Source organism: Abramis brama (genome assembly GCF_963993115.1).
Source record: "Abramis brama genome assembly, chromosome: 15".
Taxonomy (NCBI): Eukaryota; Metazoa; Chordata; class Actinopteri; order Cypriniformes; family Leuciscidae; genus Abramis; species Abramis brama.
Genome location: NC_139977.1, coordinates 15,971,776 through 15,995,387, shown reverse-complemented (window position 1 = coordinate 15,995,387; position 23,612 = coordinate 15,971,776). Strand labels below are relative to the sequence as shown.

General features: G+C 37.7%; 1 protein-coding gene across 1 annotated transcript; it reads left to right on the top strand.

Annotated features, from left to right (window-relative positions):
• Nucleotides 1-1,866: 1,866 nt before the first annotated feature.
• On the top strand, nt 1,867-23,091 carry slc6a7 (solute carrier family 6 member 7). Its single transcript, XM_084136086.1, has 15 exons — nt 1,867-2,636; nt 4,759-4,975; nt 6,107-6,238; nt 6,446-6,594; nt 6,705-6,748; nt 15,453-15,591; nt 16,427-16,561; nt 16,658-16,761; nt 16,848-16,972; nt 17,149-17,261; nt 18,298-18,435; nt 18,634-18,733; nt 19,908-20,026; nt 20,353-20,526; nt 22,330-23,091. The coding sequence occupies exons 1-15, from the start codon at nt 2,511-2,513 to the stop codon at nt 22,495-22,497; spliced, it is 1,983 nt and encodes a 660-aa protein (XP_083992212.1). The 5' UTR covers nt 1,867-2,510; the 3' UTR covers nt 22,498-23,091.
• Nucleotides 23,092-23,612: the final 521 nt, after the last annotated feature.

Sequence of the window (23,612 nt, the reverse complement as noted above, 5' to 3'; positions counted from 1 at the left end):
ACATCGATCCAACAATTAAATAATTCCCGATGGACAAAATCAAGTCCCGTCATACATTTTTTTTTTTTTCTAGTTGGAGAAGCTGTTTCACACAGATATGTTTTAATAGATCGCAACTTCCATTTCATGCCGCCTTTAATAAGACACCCACTATATTAATACAGAGGGAATGAATGAACATGCTGTCAATACAACTGTTGTCCAGTGGGGTACACTGGTTGCTTGAATATATGTCTGAAAGAAAGTATTTTGATTCTGTACAGAACAAAATACATATATGGATAAAATAACTGGGACACACCTCTTAGTTATTAGTTCAGGCATTTCAATCAGACCCATTACCACATGTGTATAAAACATTTACAAACATTTGTTAAAATAATGGGTAGTTCTGAGGAGCTCAGTGAATTCAAGTGTTGTATTGTGATAGGATGCCACTTTTGCAATAAGTCAGTTCATGAAATGTTATCCCTGCTAGACATTCCACAATCAAGTAAGTGGTATTATTGGATAGTGGAAGTGTTTAGGAACAGCAGCAACTCAGCCATGAAGCAAAAGACCATGTAAAGTCACAGAGCGGGGTCACTGAGTGCTGAGGCGCATGGTGTATAAAAGTCACCAAAGGTCTGCTGATTTCATATCAGCTGAAAAGATCCATTAATATCAGCACAAAAACTGTGCGGCGGGAGCTTTATGGAATGGTTTTCCATGGCCGAGCAGCTTCATGAAATCCTCACGTCAACAAATACAATGCCAAGCGTCGGATGGAGTGACGTAAAACACACCGCCACTGGACAGCAGTGGAAACATGTTCTGGAGTCATGAATCACACTTCTCTGTTTTTGCAATCTGATGGGCGAGTCGGTGTTTAGAGAAGGCCTGGAGAACGTTTCCTGCTTGACTGCATTGTGCCAACTGTAAAGTTTGGTGGAGGAGGGATGTTCTTTAGGGGTTGGACTATAGGCCCTTTGCTTCTAGTGACGGGTAAACTTAATGCTTCAGCACACCAAGACATTTTGGACAATGCTATGCTTTCAACTTTGTGGGAACGGTTTGGGAAAGGCCCTTTTCTATTCCAGCATGACGGCGCCCCAGTGCACAAAGCAAGGTCCATAAAGACATGGTTGGATGAGTTTGGTGTGGAAGAACTTGACTGGCCTGCACAGAGCCCACTATTGAACACCTTTGGGATAAACTGGAATGAAGATTACAAGCCAGGCCTTCTCATCCAACATCAGTGCCTTTTTTTTTCTTATCTACTTTCTTTGATGTCAGAGATCATGTACCAATAAGATAGATGTGAGCTAGAGGTCTATAAATCCAGGAGAAAGCTCTGTTAGCATTCTCATGTATCTCAATTGTTTGGCTGGCGCAGGACTCTTGAAAAACAGTTTCAAATCATCATGAAATCAAAATGGATAATTCTTATTTTTTATGTAATATTGCAGTATTTATTATAAATGATTTATTTGTGCACATCATTATTGTTTATTTAATTTTTTTTCTAAAAATATCTTCCCTCTTTGCAGCGACATCTCTTCTCTTCTCTGATGATGTGTTCACTGGCGCGAGGGCGGGACAACCTGTCACTCACATGACATCACAGCAACAGCAAACCTAAAACATCTAATCAATTCCCAGTGGAGAGTTCCTCCCTACATTTTTTCTTGTGCAAGAAGCCGTTTCAATAAGAATAGGCTATACATCATACTAGGAAAGAGAGGACTATCACAAACTTCCAACCGTTTTATGCTGAATTTAAAATCTTTCTTCACAGTAAGCTATAGGCTACTTGTGGTGTCATCAGCCAATCAGCATTGCCATGACATAATTTTCCATACAGTGACATCATTTAATGCTCACATCATTTACAGCTGGTGACAACAGAAAATGTCCCCATGAGAAATGTTTGCCTTCTTAAGATATTATAGACATTCTTTCATAACAAAATTTCGAAACCTATATTACAGATTAAATTAGTTTGACTGGCAACAATTTCTGTTAATTTATCCCATTGATATTGATATTTCCATTGAGTTGTGTCATACCAAGGCAGGACTCGCTGCGGTTTCCTGCTGTTGTAGCGAACATGCTTGCAGAAGTGACTTCCTGTTGAAATGAGACGAATAGCCTACGCGCTTGTCTGAAACGACAGTTCACTTTTTTCGGCAGGCAAAAGTAAAACTTTCACGTCAGAGACAGACTGAAAGCTACATATATGGACTAGTAAATATTAAAAAGAATGGAGGATGGGAATGACCCAACAGTGTTCATAGGAGGGGCATTATTTACGAGTTTACCTGCAGGAAGGTGAGCTCTGTGTGCGGAACAGACACCGGCGCCTCCCTTCATCGCCTGTTCCTCCCTCCCCCAACCAACCACCAACAACATGGATCATCGCAGTCCACCTGCTGCGCCTTGTAGTCAAGATTACTCTATTTTATTTTAAGGTATCTATGAAAGGTCTCTAGAACATTGCACTCTGTTTTAAGAGTTAACCAGGGTTCTCGATGAAACCACTAACTGAACAATGTAGCGAGCATCAGAAGAAAAGCGCTGGGGAGATGCCAAGTGAGGAGGAGGCGAGAACAGCACCTGGAAACGGTGTGAATGTGAACGCAGCACCTACAAGAGAGGTACTAACTTACTAATACTAATAAACGCGAATTCTTATTTTACACGAGTGTTTTTGATGTTATTTGAGTTTTGAATGAAACTTGGACTCGTCGTTTGTTGGCTGGTTTGTCGAGGTAACACAACCCGTCTGCTCTCATTCCTGTCCATGACCGCGTTTCACCACGGTTAACTTATTATATATATATATATATATATATATATATATATATATATATATATATATATATATATATATATATATATATATATATATATATATAAGGTTAGTATAAAAAAAGGTTCAAAGGTTAGTTAGTATTATTACATTTGTGTTAAGGAGTAGGTAATCAAAAATGCTAATTCTACCCTCATTTGGTTCCATAAATGTTTGACTTTTTTTTTCCTCACAAAAGGAGAATTACAGCCTCAGTCACTATTCACTTTCTTCTTTCCATACAATGAAATTGAATGGTTACTTGTATTCATTTCTCTTTATCACTCCCTTGGTAGATAATAAACCAATAAAAATATTAATGGGAAGGATGAGGATAAGCTACTACTATATTCCCTATGCAAAAGTGAATAAAGATGACAAAACTATGATTACAAAATGTAATGTTGGTCTGTCTGCATACCATAGACAAAACCTAATAATAATAATACTTATTATTATCATTGATGATGATAATAATAATAATAATACTTATTATTAGTAGTAGTATTATCATCAATATTTATATGATGAAAAATGCCTGCAAATAATGGAAGTTACAGCCACCCTTATGCAGTGGTGTGTCATCCATGCACTTTTAGCAATCAAATGACTTCCCTTTTATCTTACTATAGGGTTCATACTGCACAAACTAAACTAACCGTTAGTTCCTCATCCCAGACTTTAGTGAAATACAGAACAGGCTTATAGAGTACAGTATTCAGCTGAGAAGAGAAGTAATGCAAACTAGATAAAAGCTTTTGTCCAGGCAAACTTTGATGTTGGCTTAAAGGTCCCGTTCTTCGTGATCCCATGTTTCAAACTTTAGTTAGTGTGTAATGTTGTTGTTAGAGTATAAATAATATCTGTAAAATTATAAAGCTCAAAGTTCAATGCCAAGCGAGATATTTTATTTAACAGAAGTCGCCTACATCGAACGGCCCGTTTGGACTACATCCCTCTACTTCCTTCTTTAATGACGTCAGTAAAACAGTTTTTTGACTAACCTCCGCCCACAGGAATGCTCCCTCAACTCTATCGAAATTCGTTTATGTACTTGCGCACTTCTTATAACTGTGTTTACTCAGCTCTTACGGTGATTTTCTGAAGTAAAACTGACGCTTCATCTTTTGTGTGATGTACAATAAACTTTATTAAACTCATCAGTATATGTTTGATCATCATTTGGACCTGGTCCGAAACAGCAGACTTGTAGGCTATTAATAAATAATGGATACATACAAGCAGATGACAAATACGTTATAATAACCGTAATTAAACTACTAAAATATACCTGTTCCATCTCTATACAGCACTCTGACTCTGTAGGCATTATTGTCCGACTCGAAATGAACAACGTTACTGAGAGTTTCTGATATTATCATCATTCCATGAGATGAAATTGACCTGAGAGACTGAGCGTGAGCTCATGAAGCTCCGCCCCCTGGGTCGTCCAGCAGCAGCTTATTTGCATTTAAAGGGCACACACTAAAACAGCGTGTTTTTCTGAGCCCCCAAAAATGACAATACATCTGTTGGGTATTTTGAGCTGAAACTTCACATACACACTCTGGGGACATCAGAGACTTATTTTACATCTTGTGAAAAGGGGCATAATACGGGACCTTTAAGAAAGCCAAGGTGAAAAGTTTGAAGTTGCTTTAAAATCTTGATGTTTAAGATTTGAATAGTTTTAAGTTTGAAGTAGCTTGAAGGTTTTAAAATCAGGTAGATATTTTGCAAGGGTGTCCTTGGTGGTTGCTAGGGTGTGGCTAGGCAGTTGCCAGTGTGATATCTAAAGTCTGCTGACGGCCTGATTCAAAAGATCTCTGAGTGGACTTACTCAGCTTCCCAAGACAAGGAGGTGTGTTGAGCTGTTATATGGTTGTGTTTGATCAGTGATCATAATCTTTGAATGATCTTCTTGGCAGAGTTCAGGTCAGCAGAACGGGTCTTCTCACGATGCCGTCAGCCCCGTATCCCAGTCCCAACCTGAGCATCAGCCTCCGTCCTCTGCGCCAGCTCCTTCTCAGCCTCCCAGAGAACAGTGGGGTGGCAAATATGAATTTCTTCTCTCCTGTATTGGCTACTGTGTTGGCCTGGGAAATGTCTGGAGGTTCCCCTACCTCTGCTACCGAAATGGAGGAGGTGAGCGACAGTAAATATGAAAAAATAATCTGTTAGGATGAACAGAATGTACATTGTGGATCATTTAAATTGTAAAACACAAGCTATTCTCAGTGTAAATGTGTGGTTCATTTAACATTATTTGGTGAAGATTTAATTTCAATAGGAATCTGCCACATAAAAAGTTCCCGCATAATTTTGTGAATGGGTCTTTCATGGGAAAACCAGGACGTTTGGTAATCCTAAACTGAAATCCATCCCTCTGACCAACCAACCAAAACCAAAACCCTTCCCTGTAGTAGGGAGGAGGGCACATTCCTCTTTAAACCTCTGAAACAAATTTGCCTAAACCAAGGCGGCCTCAAAAAAAGAAATTTGCAATGTAAAGATGGTTAGTAATACAGATGAAGACACCTGTTCAAAGATTGTGGGAAGAGGTGATGTAGAAAAGCACAGAGAGGTTATAGGTTATACAAAGTCTTGATTTTGATTTTGCGGTGTACTAAAATATGTTTTCATGCTTGATTGTTCAAAAAACACATTCTTTTTCACATATTTTACATAATTACAACCCCAATTACAGCTTTCCTGACAGGATGTTTTCATGTCCATAGGTGTATATTTACTATTTGCAATATATACACAGTGTTTTTTAAGGTTCTGGATGGTTTGAAGAGACTTATTTAATGTGTAATGTATAAATAATGCAAATCCTGAGGAGGAAACAACCCATTGACAAATGCCAGTGATTTAAGAGTGTGGAATCACTGGCACAAAATACATAATTTGTGGTTGTGGCTCAGTGGTTGGTGTACATGCTCCTACATGTTGAGCTGTGTCTTACTCATGCCATTTAAAAAAAACAGGAATAAGAATATAAGTGTTTAAAAGGCCCAAAATTAACATTGACAACTAAAATTAACAAGAAAAAAAATGAAAAAACAAGAAAAAAAGCATTTGGCAGATGTTTTAATTCAAAGCGACTTGCATTGGATTCAAGAAATACATTTTATCAGTTCTCGCTTTTCCTGGGAATCAAACCTATGACCTTGGCGTTGCTAGCGCCGTGCTCTAGCCTACTGTTTGAGCAACAAAATAAGCTTATAAGTCTCTGAAATAGAACATTGACTGTTATCCTGTGTTGGGTTGCAGGTGTGTTTCTCATCCCGTACTTCATCATGCTCTTCTTCACGGGAATGCCTCTCTTCCTCATGGAGCTCAGCCTGGGCCAGTATGGAGCTGCGGGTCCCATCACCGTCTGGAAGTGCTGTCCCCTCCTCAAAGGTACCACAACACATGCAATTCAGCATCTTTATTAATGGTTTGTAATTTGGGCTGTGATTATGTAAATTTGAGTTTGAGTTCTATTCATTATTCAAAGTCATGTAGATCACTCTGCATAAGAAGTAAGAAAAAGTAGTCCCTCTGTATTGTAATTAAATACAGGGCTAAACAAATGGAGCTGATTGTGTTGTCTTGGCCTCGTTGCAGGGATTGGCATAGGGATGCTGTGTGTGTCCATTCTTGTGTGTCTCTATTATAATGTCATTATCGCTTGGACGTTCTACTACCTGTTCAGCTCTTTCCAGAGCCCTCTTCCCTGGTCATGTGATGCTCTTCATAACATTGCCTTTTGTGGAGTAAGTCTTACTTTTCTGCTAGAAAGTTAATATAAAATGTTAAACAATTGTAATTTGTAACCTTATAGACTCCTGTCTATCATCTATGTTACCAATTTTTCTCTCCACAGAACAAAACTAATGTCACCCAAAGTCCCTCTGAGGTCTTCTGGAAGTAAGGATTCTCAATTATTCTTTTTTTCTCAGTTTCTCTATACAAATTTACTAAACTTGTCTGTAAATCGCCTTCTTTTATAAATAAATACAATTAAATGAAAAATTATTTTAAAAATACCATTGATTTTGAAACTAGTGTATATTAATATATTAATTGATGATCCATAAAATGTGCACAGTTCTGACGTGATGTGTAAGCCACTTATTTTATGTTTTGTGTCTCAGTAAATGTTGTAGCTTGTAAAAATGCTTGAATAACTAGTCTCAAATATTAAGCACAAGCAGAACAAAATTGTCAGAACATGGTGTCAAATTATGTAAAACAAAACAAAACAAAAAACAATTGTTGCATTAAATTAATAGGACAGTTTATATACTAATTAAGTGTGCTTGCTGAAAGCAGCACACTTATTGTTCTTCTTAAGTTTTCTTATTATTATTATTATTCCCGGGAGAAAAATTTTGGCCAGCTCCTGCAGGCCCTTTGAGACAGAGACACCGTTCCAACTTTAAAACGTACGGTCAGTACCGGTGTAAGTTGCTCGCGAAGATGACATCACGAGTCCATGTCGTTTGTCCGCCATAGTGGATTGAACAGAAAGCGAAACTAAACTTTCACAGGTCACAAATTTGGTCCGAACTTCACGAAACTGGACGTACATGATCCTTGGACCAAGCCTCACAAAAGTTACTAGAAGGATTTTTAATTTCCGGAAGCGTTTGCCCGTAACAGCCAAACGAAACCAGCGGCGTAGTCGCCAAAACAGGAAGTAGTTCATATTTCAGGAACGCTGTCACGTATCGAAACCAAACTTTGTACATTAACTCGAGACTCCAATGTGAGGATGTACAAGATAAAAAAAAAAAAAAAAAACATTCCAAAATTTTACATCATTTGGCAACCCCCCCACCACCCCCCTCCCCCCCAGCTATTTGACCAGCTCCTGCGCCTAGGCCCTTTGAGACAGAGACACCGTTCCAACTTTAAAACGTCCAGTCAGTACCGGTGTAAGTTGCTCGCGAAGATGACATCACGAGTCCATGTCGTTCGTCCGCCATAGTGGATTGAACAGAAAGCGAAACTAAATTTTCACAGGTCACAAATTTGGTCCGAACTTCACGAAACTGGACGTACATGATCCTTGGACCAAGCCTCACAAAAGTTACTAGAAGGATTTTTGATTTTCGGAAGCATTTGCCCGTAACAGCCAAACGAAATCAGCGGCGTAGTCGCCAAACAGGAAGTCGTCCATATCTCAGGAACTCTGTCACGTATCGAAACCAAACTTTGTACATGAACTCGGGACTCCAATGTGAGGATGCACAAGATCTGATTTTTTTATTTTATTTTTTATTATTTCAGGCTAATTGACAAACCCATTTACCTATGTCTATGCAAAAGTTTCACCTCACACTTTTAAAGCAAGGCTCAGTAGTTTCGGGATTTCTTCGCTGTATTCTCGCTTTTTGCTCGCAGGTTTCTCTCTAGAGCTCCCCCCACAGCTTCGGAATAGATATTTGACAACACTGTTGTAAAAACTCGTTGGCGATTCTCAGACACCAGAGGCTAGTAGATCAACGACATCAAAGCAGATGGGACATTCTTTAAAACGTCTTCTTCATTCGGGTTCGAACAGCGTGAGGGAGCGCAATAATGACAGCATTTTAGCAGATTTCTTTTGGCTGTAAAGCAATTGTTTACATCGCGAGACCTGATATCACCGGATTTTCCGCTCATGGGCACCAGGGGGGTGCGAAACGACCACCATTCAACCCGAAATAAGTAATATAACCATTCCAATGACTCCGAAGCTGTTCAGTTAAGGTAAAAAAGTTACTTAGATCACCTTTAATGTTAATGCATTTAGACAGTAGGTGGCACTGTTGTATTACATTTCACAGAGCTGCCAAGTCAGTGTATATACTGCATTCGTTTTTATTAGGTTTGTCTTAATAAATGCAGGGCCTGAATTTCGTTTTTTTGCATCGGTCTAATTTAATCATCTTCATTTATTAATATATACAGATTTGTATGCATGAATTGTGCATTTCCAGTTCTCAAAACAGTAAAAAAAAAATACATATTAAAAAATATACAAAATACCTCATGCTCTTCTTCGCTAACCGAACAAACAATTCATTGTCTGTGGCTGTGTTTGTGCGCACGGGAAATATGCTGCGCATAGCAATAGAAAACAAGGAGAAATGCGCAGTCACATGCTCAAACAATCAACAACGTCGCTCTAGAGGTGCCTTGTGGACTGCGAAGTGGACTTCACAGGGTTTTCCGCCATCTTAAGTGAGATTCCAATCCGAAGGGAGCGAACATGTTCAGTTCGAAGGGCACTGCGCACGGCATAGGGAATAAGGGAACATCGATACATCACTTCACAGGAAGTGGAGAGCGATGATCACCCAACTGTCATTTCGCGCACCACGTCATCACCAGTCAGAACGGTCATAACCATAGATATCATATAAAGGCTAGATGTCTCGTCCGCGCTGCTGGCCAATGGAAGTCGACGTCCGCACACGGCGGCCATCTTACCACAGGGTGCTCACTCACTCGTAACATGGTGCATGTACTTTTAAATAACCATAACTTGCTCAATTTTCTACCGATTTTCAAACGGTTTGGTTTGTTATTAACGTCAGAGATGTAGCTATGAAACTGCATACATATGAATAATTATACAAATGGACTTCCATATGAAAGAATTATAGCCACGGTAATGACGTTTGTAAGAAACCAAACCGTTTGTAAATCCGTCAAGATTTCACCGAGATAAGAGGATTTGTGTGCGTGCTGCTCACTTACCTTAATTCACAGAGCCCTGTGGTAAGATGGCCGCCGGTGATGCCGGAAGTGACTCTGCCTTAAGACATAGCCTTTATATGATATCTATGGTCATAACTAACGATGGAGGAGTTTACGTATGTGTGTAAGTATTCATACATTTCGCCATTGTTATACAAATGACAGTATTTTAACGGTTATTGTTGTGAATATTACATATAATACTTTTGATGATTATAATTGACCTCAGTGAATGCAGCCAGCTTAGCTAGTTTGTGAAGTAAAGTGATTTTATTTTAGGTAGTTGTAAAATAGTGCAATATAATTGTAAATATATAATATAATAATAAAAATTAAAATATGAATGTAGTCCTATATATATTTATGTTATATCATAATCTGCGCGACCCCGTCGTTGACTTTCTTTGATGACGTTTGCAGGGCTATTCAAATGAACGCTTATTGTCAGTGAAGTCCACTTCAACTGATATACCGTGCTCAGGGAGTAGGGGAGCAGTGAACACTGCGTATGGACCCTGTCGAATGGAACGCACCTTAGATGTGTAAAAACAAGTGGAAAGCGCGAGCGTGCCACTCTCTCCTTTCCACAAGCGCTTGCTGTCCCGTGGCGTCTGTCGTTGCTATGCAACCATGAACTGCGCTCTCCATGATGACAAGGAAGTATCAGCAAAAGATTAATTGATTTCTAGCCCTTGCATTAGCTTTGCTACTAGATATATTTATGGAGATGAAAAATAATAAGGCTCCCTGTACAGCTATGATCAGCTGTTCGGCCGAGCATTCAATGTTTACGCTGCGAGCTAATCAGTTGGTTAGTTTTTTTTTCTCGCATCTCGCATTTTTTCTCGCATCTCGCATCTATCCACTACCTGCTAACGTTAGTGCACTGCACCCGAGCAAGCACACTTTGCAGTTCCTCCGGAAATGCATTTTTCTAGTTGATTATTGGAAGTTTACGGAGCTCATAATATGACAAAACGATTTGAATTTGAATTATTTGCAAGTGTAATCTAACAAAATTGAATTTTAGGTGGTAGTTTAAATAGTTCTGAATTTGATTTTTTTTAAACGAATATTGAACATTTGAAATTTAACAAATTGAAATGTTTTTATGGCTGAATTTTATAGACATGTATTTTCAAACAGCTAGTTTTTTTGTTCTGAATTTGTATACTGCAAATATTCAGTTTAAAAAAATACAGATTCAAGTTTTCAAGATGAAGAAATTCGGAACTTCAAATTCAGTTTTCTAAAATTCAAGTTTAAAAATTCAGATCTTACAGAAAGTAGGTCACAGGTCATCCACAGGAAAGAGTAAAGGATCTCAGATAAGTCGAACAGAGCATTTTGGCTGCACTGCAGTAGTTTTCTGCCGCAAACGCGGTGGTGGTTCAAGAGAATCCGTGTATCTTTCATTCAGTCGTTTTTTATTTAATATTAAGAGTAGAAAAATGAGAAAACAGCTTGAGTATTAGATTTCTAATATTCTAGTAATAATAGTCCGCTGCAGCAGTTGCACGGAGCTTACAAAACGCGTGTATTGCAATAGGCTACATTTAATTTTCTCATCAAACAACTAGACTAACGAATGGCTCGGTACAACAGAAGAGCCTAGAAAGGGCTTTTTCTCTGTGTAGACCAGCAGTTGGTCTGAATTTGCTATAACCTATAGGCTAGCCTATTTTCCGGACTGTATAGGCTAAGTCACGTTTTATCATGAAACACGCTGTGATTTATTCCAAAGTGACTCAGGCATATATAATGCAACGTTATAACGTTAAATAATCTAAATGTTGACTTTCAAAAGTAGGCGCGCCAAGAAGGCTATTCTCTGTATTTTGGTTCATTTTTGGTGAGCACCAGAAAGATCTAAAGAGACCGAGACGCGCTAAAGCAGCTCATCATGTTGTTTTATTTATTTTTCAATGACATGATATTTTGTAGTCATTTTGAATGTACACAAATAAAAAAATACATTTTACTGTTTCGAATGATGTCATATTATCTGTATGACTATAAATAACAGAGTATTAAGTTATTTCCCAGCAGTGGAACAAATCCAAGAGATGGCGCTCGCGCATCGCGCTCTCACACAACATAGTATCAGTTCTGGCGTTGCTTCATATCGCAAACTGTTCATTATAAAAATGAAACACAATCAACCAAACATATAAAAAGTTAAATGCAAAAACAAAAGTGCTGCATGGGGTGTATAAAATCTCAGTGCTCTTTGGTTGTGGGATAATATATCTCTGAAGACAAGAATTCCACGAATGTTAGTGAAAAAAGTTAAAAAGCCTTTATTTCATTCCTGGCTTATTTTAAAAATTGGTGAGAAGTACACCTATGCGTTGCGGCTACATGCCTTCATCAGGGTGTGTATAAAAAGTTATTCTGCCTAATTTAATTGGTCTGTTGTACAATATAAAGGGCAAGCTGTGCCGCACACAGTCCTACTTGTTATTCCAAACATTTACCTTGCTGTGAAGACGCTGATTTAGCCTGGACTCGACTGAAGTATGACGCCTTCTTTATATTAATAGTTAGCATCCACATGTTACATTGCAAATATGAAAACTTTTGACTGAATGAGAGATGCGCGACCGTTTTGATTTAAATAAATTTGTTTAGGCTTGGCGTTTAAAATAGGCTAAATGTTGTTTGTAATAAAGGGCACAGTATAGGCTATTTTTATAGTCTATGTAGCCTATATTATTTTATTATACATGGCTACTTATTTTTCATTCTTGTTGTTTTCTGCATCCATTTGTCATACAGTAAGGGAAAGTAAAATAGGCAACACATAGCCTACATGTTAACAGTGTTTATCATGTAAATGTTGTATTTTATTTACAGGTCTTTTACACTATTGCTGAATAGGCTAATATAATTTTTTTTTTTTTTTTTTTTTATGACGCGTTTCTCTCTCAACATGATCCGGTGTGACTTGCACTCATGTGCATGCGACTTATTTTCTGGCAAATACGGTCAGTTAAAAAATGTTGCTGTATTATTACAAAATGCATAGAGTGGAGAGCATTTGGGCAAAAAAAACCAAAAAACCAAAAAAACATATTGTGTTCATTACCCCCACCCACATTTGGGCTTAATCACTGTTATTATTAGGAAATGTATTTAGGTGTAGACAAAATCAGTTATGTTTATTTATAAGTATGAACGTACCTCGCATTTCCCGGACACTAGCCGTTAGTCTACTTCTTTGGCCTATTTTTTTTAGCTGGCCGTTCTCAAAACTGTGTGTAAAAGCTGCGGAGCGCGGAGAGAACGCACAATGGCTTTGCTTTGGAAGTTTTTTTTTTTTTTTTGGAAGTTTAGTTGCCAGAGAAAATAACACACCGTTTTGTTTAACATCAATTGATACTCAATATTAATTAAATAAATAAATATAATGTCAGAGAATGCACAAAGCGCATCCTTTTGAGATGTAAATTATAATACATTTTAACACACAAGGCCTACATCATAAAACTCAGAAGATTTTGTATTTTAATATATTATATTATAATACAAATAAAAAGGCGTCATACTTCAGTCGAGTCCCAAAATACACGTAGGCATATAGGCCAAATCAGCGTCTTCTTAGCAAGGGAAATGTTTGGAATAACAAGTAGGACTGTGTGCGGCACAGCTTGCCCTTTATATTGTACAACAGACCAATTAAATTAGGCAGAATAACTTTTTATATGTTTGGTTGATTGTGTTTCATTTTTATAATGAACAGTCTGCGATATGAAGCAACGCCAGAACTGATACTATGTTGTGTGAGAGCGCGATGCGCGAGCGCCATCTCTTGGATTTGTTCCACTGCTGGGAAATAACTTAATACTCTGTTATTTATAGTCATACAGATAATATGACATCATTCGAAACAGTAAAATGTATATTTTTATTTGTGTACATTCAAAATGACTACAAAATATCATGCCATTGAAAAATAAATAAAACAACATGATGCGCTTCTTTAGCGCTTCTCTTTAGATCTTTCTGGCGCTCACCAAAAATGAACCAAAATACAGAGAATAGCCTTCTTGGCGCGCCTACTTTTGAAAGTCAACATTTAGATTATTTAACGTTATAACGTTGCATTATATATGCCTGAGTCACTTTGGAATCATAAATCGGAATCACTTTGGTTTCATGATAAAACGTGACTTAGCCTATACAGTCCGGAAAATAGGCTAGCCTATAGGTTATAGCAAATTCAGACCAACTGCTGGTCTACACAGAGAAAAAGCCCTTTCTAGGCTCTTCTGTTGTACCGAGCCATTCGTTAGTCTAGTTGTTTGATGAGAAAATTAAATGTAGCCTATAGTTGCAATACACGCGTTTTGTAAGCTCCGTGCAACTGCTGCAGCGGACTATTATTACTAGAATATTAGAAATCTAATACTCAAGCTGTTTTCTCATTTTTCTACTCTTAATATTAAATAAAAAACGACTGAACGAAAGATACACGGATTCTCTTGAACCACCACCGCGTTTGCGGCAGAAAACTACTGCAGTGCAGCCAAAATGCTCTGTTCGACTTATCTGAGATCCTTTACTCTTCCCTGTGGATGACCTGTGACCTACTTTCTGTAAGATCTGAATTTTTGAACTTGAATTTTTGAACTTGAATTTTAGAAAACTGAATTTGAAGTTCCGAATTTCTTCATCTTGAAAACTTGAATCTGTATTTTTTTAAACTGAATATTTGCAGTATACGAATTCAGAACAAAAAAACTAGCTGTTTGAAAATACATGTCTATAAAATTCAGCCATAAAAACATTTCAATTTGTTAAATTTCAAATGTTCAATATTCGTTTAAAAAAAAATCAAATTCAGAACTATTTAAACTACCACCTAAAATTCAATATTGTTAGATTACACTTGCAAATAATTCAAATTTACACAATTCAAATTCAAATCGTTTTGTCATATTATGAGCTCCATAGAAGTTTTTCAAAGAAATTTGGGGACCATTTTACAATAGGTCTGTAAATCTGTTAACATTATTTAATGCATTAAGTATCATGAGCTAATAATTTTAATATTTACAGCATTTATTAATGTTGATTTATAAATGTACTATTCATTGTTTTTTGTTTATAATTAATTTAATCATAATCATGTTTATAACTGGTTTATTTATTAAATATGTGTATGTTAAAATTAACATACACTACCATTCAAAAGTTTTAGAAATTAATACCTTTATTCACCAAGAATGCATACAATTGATCAAAAGTGTCTTTAAAGATATTTATAATATTACCAATGATTTCTATTAATCAGCACAACTGTTTTCGACATTTATAATGATCAGAAAAGTTTCTGAGCATCAAATCAGCATATTATAATGATTTCTGAAGGATCATGTGACTCTGAAGACTGTAATGATGCAGAAAATTCAGCTTTGCATCACAGGAATAAATTACATTTGAAAATATATTAAAATAGAAAATTAAAATTGTCACTATTTCACAATAAAACTGTTTTTGCTGTATTTTTGTTTAAATAAATGCAGCCTTGGTGAGCACAAGACTTCTTTCAAAAGCATTAAAAAATCTTTGAATGGTAGTGTAGATTAAACAAATGCTGTAAAAGTATTTTCAAGCTTACCTGCATGAACTAATGTTACCGAAATTGTTGCCCTAATTTGATTGTTCATGGTTCATGTTTGTTCACATCCTTGAATCTAAAAATACCACAGTTAGAGGTGTGATGATCTGTTGTTACTGACACACGCAGACCTCTAACATCTATTCTAGTGTTCTGTGGTAAGATTAATGTGACTGTACCACAAACAACTTGAAACAGTCCTAGCCGATGGCACAATACTGCAAGTTGAACTTGAGACTTACAGTGTTTGTGTGTGTTCAGTGTAAAGGTTCTGGGTGTGGTGAACAGTGAAGGGCTGCATGATCCCGGTCCAGTGCGCTGGCCTCTAGCTCTCTGTTTGCTGGCTGCCTGGGTGGTCATTTTTCTCTGCATGCTCAAGGGCATTCGCAGCTCCGGCAAGGTAAGATGTCGTAGTGCGTCCAGTTGGCTTTTTTCCCGATTTTGTTTGTTTTACATTTGCATTAATTTTAGTTCAAGTTTAAATAATTGTTTTTTTGTAATTTTTTTAAATTAGTTTTTAAGAGCCCAGTTTCCAGGGGGCTTCTCTATGTGTGTGTTTTTTCTGTGAATTATTCAGAAGTTGTCAGCCGAGATGTTTTACCAGGAAACGGTAAATGCATTAGTTTTGAATGCGTCTCTTTTGACAACTTCTGTTCGGATTTGTAGTCACACTCTACATCACTTTCGTGGGAATATTATACGCAAGGATTGGCCTACTATTAAATAAATCACCCCTGGTAACCCGGTTCACACGAGCGAGCGAGAAAGAAAGCAAATGAAATGGAGAAGGGAAGAAAGCTGTGTTTTTTTTTTTTTTTGCTACAACTATATTGTTTTTTAAATTTAAATTAGCTGACTTTTACTACGTGATGAGGCCAAACTCACAAATTATATAAGCCTATGTTACACGGCTTATGCGTACATATGAATATAATGTAATATAATATTATGCAATATCCTGTATTCATTGGTGTTTGTGGTGTTTCTCCCCGAAATGAATTTTTGTAGGGTGGGATGTCTGACATCAAATTAAACTAAATGAAAATGAGAAATGTTAAACTAGCTAAAATAGAATTGTGTGTTTTTTTTTTTAATATATATATTTAATTTAATTTTTTATGGTTTGAGTTAACTCTAATTTCCCTGGTGTTGACTTCATATGAGGCCATTTCAGAGCAGAGGAGAATATATTCTACATGATACAAATTAATTTCCCATCTTTCCTCTGATGTAAGGTGGTGTATGTGACTGCTACCTTCCCGTATTTTGTGCTGGTGGTCCTCATCATCAGAGGGGCCACCCTTGAGGGCTCCTTAAACGGTGTCGCCTTTTACCTCACCCCAAACTGGGTCAATTTGGCTGATGCACAGGTACCATTTATTAAAAGTGCAATTTTTTTTAATCAATGCTACAGTTTTCCATTTCCTTTAGTTTTGCACACACTTTGTAACTTCCTGTCATTGTAGGTGTGGAATGATGCTGCGTCGCAGATCTTTTATTCTTTGGGTATTGGTGTTGGTGGCCTCCTGTCAATGGCGTCTTACAATAAATTTGACAATAATGTCATCAGGTTAGGCTTTTTTACTGTGGGGAAACACTGTTTTTACTTTTGGTCTCATGAAACTTAAAGGTCTTAAAATGATTTCTGTCCTGCAGGGATACTCTGATTATCACCATAGGGAACTGCGCTACCAGCTTTTTTGCTGGCTTTGCCATTTTCTCTATCCTGGGTCATATGGCTTGGAGGAAGGGAGTGCCCGTGGGTCAGGTGGCAGACACAGGTACAGCCTGTTGAGCCTGTTTTCTTCCTGTTCTGACATACCAGCACACATCTCTCAGCACACACCAGCCCTATGATTTACAGTCACGTAAAATGTTTTTAAATCCTTGCAGTTTCAAAGCCAATGCATAGCTTATTATTTTTCAAGAACGTATGTCATTATATTTAACCTTTTAGGTCCTGGTCTGGCGTTTGTTGCCTACCCAGAAGCCCTTGCTCTTCTCCCTGGATCAGTGTTTTGGTCCATTCTGTTTTTTCTCATGCTCTTTATGCTGGGAGTGGACACACTGGTAAGACCCTGCAGTGCATTCAGGTTTTTATGTTTGACAGTTATTCATGTTGGAGACCATTTTCATGATGGAGACCATTTTCATGTTTTCATGTACACTTCTATTCAAAGGTTTGGGGTTGGTAAGAATTTGTAAGGTTTTTGAAAGTGAAATATCATTACAATTTAAATTTAAATTTATTTCTGTAATGGCAAAGCTGAATTTTCAATAGTCATTACTCCAGTCAACAGAAATCTTTTACTGTCTTTACTGTCACTTTTGATCAATATGCTGCATCCTGTCTAAATAAAAGTATTTCTTTTAAAAATCGGATCCCAAACATTTGAATGGTATACAAACATTATTTGTGTACATCTAAGAATGATCATTTAAATCTACATTATTTCAGTTAAATTCAAAAGACTGGGACCTGACATACAGATCTGCCCATTTCTTTCTTTAAAAATGAAAGAATGATCCATATTAAATGACTGGAAAGGCCATGGGAACCTGATTGGTCCAAAAGTGTGAGAACTTTGTTTGATGGGAATCCAAGTGATCGGGTTTCAGTGTTTCTGGATTCGAAATGTTATTGTAGGAAACCTCAGTATTCAGGAAGCAGATTTGTCAAGAGATGTGTGAAATAACAGTGTACAATACATCCTGTCTTCGTGCACATTTACTGAAATGAGTGTTGTAGCTCAGTGATGGGATGTGCTGTAACACAGCGGTTTTCCTTCCTCTGTCTTCCCCTGAAAGCCCTGTCTTTCTTTCAGTGTCACTAAGTTCAGTTTCAGAGTATTTTATTGCTTTATATATACAACAAATATAGCTTGAATATACTGCAGTTTGGAATGAGCACAAACAGATGATGGTGAATGATGGCACACAGCAGTCCTTGTGTTGCCCTAACAGCAAACCGAGGATCTGTTTAATTTTGTTGATGTAGATGTCAGGGAAACTTATGACATGTTTGTATACTCCAGACAGGTTAAGAGAGGACGCTGTCCTTTGTTTAATTCTTGCTATTGTGAAGTTCTCTCTCTGTGTCCTGTAGTTTGGTAACATGGAGGGCATCTGTACAGCAGTGATGGATGAGTTTCCTCAGCTCAGATCCAATCTGAAGCACAAGACGCTGTTCCTGGCGCTGCTCTGTTTCGCCTTCTATCTGATGGGCCTGCTGCTTATCACTGATGTAAGAGGAGCAAACAAACCGATATTAGTGTTCTGTATTTGAAATTTGTATAAATACTTGTGTACGGATGTCCAAAGTTTAGTTATGCATAATTCATCATCTTGTCCATCTTCATATTGTTCATTAGGGATCCTCTTCATGTTATTCCTGTTTTTGTTGTCTAATATTTTCATTTTTTCCTGTGTTTTTTCATCACAGGGTGGGATATACTGGTTCACGCTCATAGACTCCTTCAGCACTAGCTTTGGTCTCATCATCATTACTCTCTTCATGTGCATTGGCATCTCATTCTTCTATGGTACACTCTCTTTGATTTTCTCATTTAGTAGTTTAAGGGGGTGTTCACACTTGTCAGGTTTGGTTCGATCAACTCTGGTGCGATTGCTCTATTAGTGCGGTTTATTTGAATAAGTGAAAAAGTGGGTCTTGATCCACTTCCAAATGAACTCTGTTGAGGTTTGACTGAAATATGAACGCAACATGGACCAAAGACATCTAAACGGACAGTGCTACGTTGCACATTACAGTTGGGTATAGGTGTTGAAAATGCTGACTTGCAGCTGATCTTCATTTATGTGCAACCGAGGAATTCCTGGTGCTGTTTTGACACTTTTTCACATTTTATGAACTCTTCATGAGTTCTAAGCTGGTAGAAGTAACATAATATGTACGCACATACAACGAGCGTGTTTAGCCCAAAACACAGCATTGTTTTCAGTGTTCCGTCGCAAAATACGTATTCATCATAAAAGCCGTTTTTTTTTTTTTTTTTAATCTAAGTGTGAAAAATGACAGTGCGAATCAGGACTAAATAATGTATAATTTTCTTTTTGGTCCGGACCAACAGAACCGAAATACAAGTGTGAACACACCCTAAGATTCAGATGGCACATAAAACTGAAAAGCACCTGCAGTCAGATTGCCTTAGAGTAAAGCAACTTTTTGGGGTTTTATCAGTCCACAGGAAGCAAAATTAATGGTTTAAGGAACAGTATCAGGTTGATATTGTTGGTGCTTCGGATGAAGAACACAACACGCATATTCACATCTGATGCACTTAAGATATTCTGCTTTTTGTTTCTGAGTTACATGAAATATATGAAAAGTTCTCTAATTTTGACAGCATGACCATTAAGCATGGCCCAATCCATTTTTGTGGTATCTATTTCAGATAAACCTGCTTGAATGGGGCTTAAAAAAACTTTGGTATATTGCTTTACATGTCCGTCACATGGTTTAATGGTTTCAGTTCAATTCAATTAAAGTTTATTTGTATAGCGCTTTTCACAATGCATATTGTTTCAATGGATCTTTATAGAAAAATACTACATTTTCTTGTTGTAATGTTACATTCATTGGTTTGGTTAAGTGTCTGCTAAATAATCATCAACCTCTCTGTCACATGTTCCTTTATGTCATGTGACTGCATTCTGAGATCTATATTATATTTGCATATGCTGATGTAATTTCAGGGGTGAACCAGTTCTGTCAGGACATTGTGGACATGATCTGTCACTGCCCGCCCTGGTGCACAAAACTGCTGTGGTACTTTAAAGCCTGCTGGGTGGTTTTCACTCCCTTCCTGCTGACAGTGAGTGTGCTGTTTTTGGCTGGGTGGTTTTTGGAATCAGCCTCATCTTTTAACATGTAATGATGCATGTTGTGATGTTTCTGTTTATGATATAATTGTTAATGTAATATGGAAATGTTCATTTATCAGACTTTTTAAGGGTCAGAGCAGAATTGTATTACGGGCAGAAACTTGCCTCTGCAGCAAAGTGGAACCAAACACCATATCTGTCCTGCGTCCAGTGTAATGAATAATTCAGAGTTGCTGGGACACTGACAGTGATGGTTCCCATTCACAGAGGCATCTGTCTTTCTACTGAAATCTAAGCGATTGTTTTGTCTGTGCAGTTCATCCTGACCTACATCTTCATCGAGATGTACCGTACGTCTCTGACCTACGGTTCATACGTGTTTCCGATCTGGGGCAAAGCGCTGGGCGTGTGTATGGGTGCCTTCTGCTGTCTGCAGATTCTCATCTGGGCCATTGTGGCTGTCAGTAAAGAGTCTGGCACTCTTAAAGAAGTAAGTCCCTACAAATCAAACAAAACACTTATTCTGCAAGGATGCATTTAAAGGGTTAGTTCACCCAAAAATGAAAATTCTGTCAGTAATTACTCACCCTCATGTTGTTCCAACCGCGTAAGACCTTCGTTCATCTTCGGAACACAAATTAAGATATTTTTGATGAAATCTGAGAGCTGATCACTTCTCCATAGGCTGCTAGGTGACCGAAACTTGCTGGCCCAGAAAAGTTATTAAAGAGATCGTTAATATAGTCCAAGTGACTACAGTGGCTCAATCTTAAGTATATCAAGCGACGAGAATACTTTTTGTGCGCAAAAACAAACAAAAATAACAACTTTATTCCACTATTCATTTCCTTCTCTCTGGGCCTCGTAGTGTTTTTGCGCTGCGCGTCTGTGTTGCACGTCAACACGCATCACACACATGACCAGCGTCGGCCAATAGTGAGCCTACGTGGTGACGTGCAACACAGACGCGCAGCGCAAAAACACTACGAGGCCCAGAGAGAAGGAAATGAATAGTGGAATAAAGTCGTTATTTTTGTTTGTTTTTGCGCACAAAAAGTATTCTCGTCGCTTGATATACTTAAGATTGAGCCACTGTAGTCACTTGGACTATATTAACAATCTCTTTAATAACTTTTCTGGGCCAGCAAGTTTCGGTCACCTAGCAGCCTATGGAGAGGTGATCCAGCACTCAGATTTCATCAAAAATATCTTAATTTGTGTTCCGAAGATGAACGAAGGTCTTACGTGGTTGGAACAACATGAGGGTGAGTAATTACTGACAGAATTTTCATTTTTGGGTGAACTAACCCTTTAACTAATCAAAAGTGACAGTAAAGACATTTATAATGTTATAATCAATTTCGATTTCAAATAACAATAAAAACAATTATTTAAATTAAATTAATAATGAATACATTTTAAATTAATGTAAATAAATTATTTAATTACAAGTTTCAAATATTATTTAAAGTGCCCCTATTATGCTTTTTTGGATGTATCTTTTGTGTTATTTGTAATACAGCTGTTTGTGAATGTAAAATGTCTGTAAAGTTTCAAAGATCAAAGTGCACGATAGAGAATCGATTCTGAACTGCCTGAAACAAGTCGTCAGTAATTCCAGTCTCACTTACTGCACAAACCTACTGTAGCAAAGCCTGGAACAAATTAGTTTAATTAGCATTAATGCCAGCCAATGGTCTTTATTGGCTGCCTGCAAACAACGTCTACTTTGACACGCCCTTAAACACTGTATTTGTAGATGAGGCCTGGAAGAGTCTGGTTCGTGTTGTCGACATGTCGAGAAGACACACTGTTTTCTGCACACTGAAAGCAAATTTACTTTGTATGCACTTCCAAAGGATGAGGACTCAAGCATGAATATGGTTAAAAACATTGTTACTGTTCATTTCACTTTCTTTACAAGTTCCGAGGAAACCTCCAGAGCTGACATTCAGATGTGGTAATGGGTGTTTTGTTTCTGACACATGCTTTAAGCGGTAGACCAATCACAACAGACTGGGCCATCTGACCAGTCAGAGCAGAGTAGCTCTCGGAAAGGCGGGGTTTAGAGAGACTGAATCCTTTATCGAACCGTTTCAGACACTGAGAAAAGAGGTGATGCTGTAGTGTAGATAATGAGCAAATTAAAGTGTTTTTTGATCTTGGATGCATGTAAACTTATTGTAGGAGACCTCCAAAACAAAATTAGGAACCTTTAAAATGGCATAATAGGGCACTTTAATTTTTCATTAAACATTGCATGTGTTAATTTTGACCTGTTTCTTACATTCAGCGCTTTAAGAAATCCATCCGTCCCCTCAACTCCTGGCGTGTTAACAACATAAACACGACCTCTCAGGAGCAGCACGCGGAGCCCCAGAGAATAGATGGACCCTTCACGGTTAACCTGACTGATGCAGACTTCACCGCCATGAACTGGGAGGCCATAAGCGAGGCGTAAGACTGCCCCAAGTGTTGGGAGGCGGAACTGCACCCTCTGCACCCTCACTGGTGAGGATTTCTGTCTAGAGAACGGTACTCTTCCTCAACAGTCCAGCTGGACTGAAAGGATTTTAATGACTTGTAGGACATTTATTAGTTTAATTTATGATGATGTTGCTCATTTGAAATGACACTGGGCCTAAGGCCAAAGCCAGAGACTGAGAAACGGGAAAAGACATTTGGTATCTCTGGTTGAATACTTGATGTCTTATTAAGGATTACATTTCATGCCATTCACCTAGTCTTTTCATCAAAGAGTGAAAATACTTATTTTATAATGTAACAGACTGAGTAACATGATCCGTTTTTCCTTTACAATGAAATGTACATTATATACAAGAACCAGGTCAAATCAAGTCAAGACAATGCCTTTAAGAGATCTGCAACAAAACTGAACGTACTATTTAAAATAACTGTTCTCAAGAAAAGAAAATGTAGTACAAGAGGCATTGTAAACCCTCTTTAGAATGTTTAAAAGTATAAAAGCATTACCATTTTTATAACTTTTTGAAATGCCACACATACAGCAAATAAAATCAAAATGTTTTCATAATTTGTTCTCAGTAAAAGCTGTTTGGTCTGTTGCCCAAGGGCAGATTCAGCTTATTTCAGTGTTCTACCAAGGACTTGAACGAAACATACTTCCTTATGACAGAGGAGGCTCTGAAACAGGTTTGTTTATTCAGAGCACCATGGTAACAGTGGTAAACCTGCTCTTGTTGGGACTTTGTTTTGGACACTAACTCATTGAGCTATCTGGATTTAGATGTTTTCTCTCAGAGTGCATGAATGCCTGCCATTTAATGTTCTGCTCCATTACAGTAGATGCAAACAAACCTTCAGGATTAAATACACAGAAGAAATGTGTACAGAGTGCACTGGTGTTCACCTTACCCTGGATGAACAATTCAAGATTTGAGGGGATGTATACACTGAACGTGCAGTGTTGGGTCTGCATACTGCGTTGGTGTATATTTCACAGTGGTTTTCTGCAAACAATTATGGCATAGCTACTTCCTGCGATTGGTTTCAAAAAGACGTTTACAGATCTATCAACAGCTCCATGACGCAAAG

Excerpts from the sequence above, each read along its gene's own strand:
- slc6a7 (XM_084136086.1), top strand. The coding sequence starts at position 2,511 with ATGAAACCACTAACTGAACAATGTAGCGAGCATCAGAAGAAAAGCGCT. Across the intron at positions 16,562-16,657 it reads TCAATTTGGCTGATGCACAG|GTGTGGAATGATGCTGCGTC; the intron begins GTACCATTTATT and ends CTGTCATTGTAG. Across the intron at positions 17,262-18,297 it reads TGCTGGGAGTGGACACACTG|TTTGGTAACATGGAGGGCAT; the intron begins GTAAGACCCTGC and ends TGTGTCCTGTAG.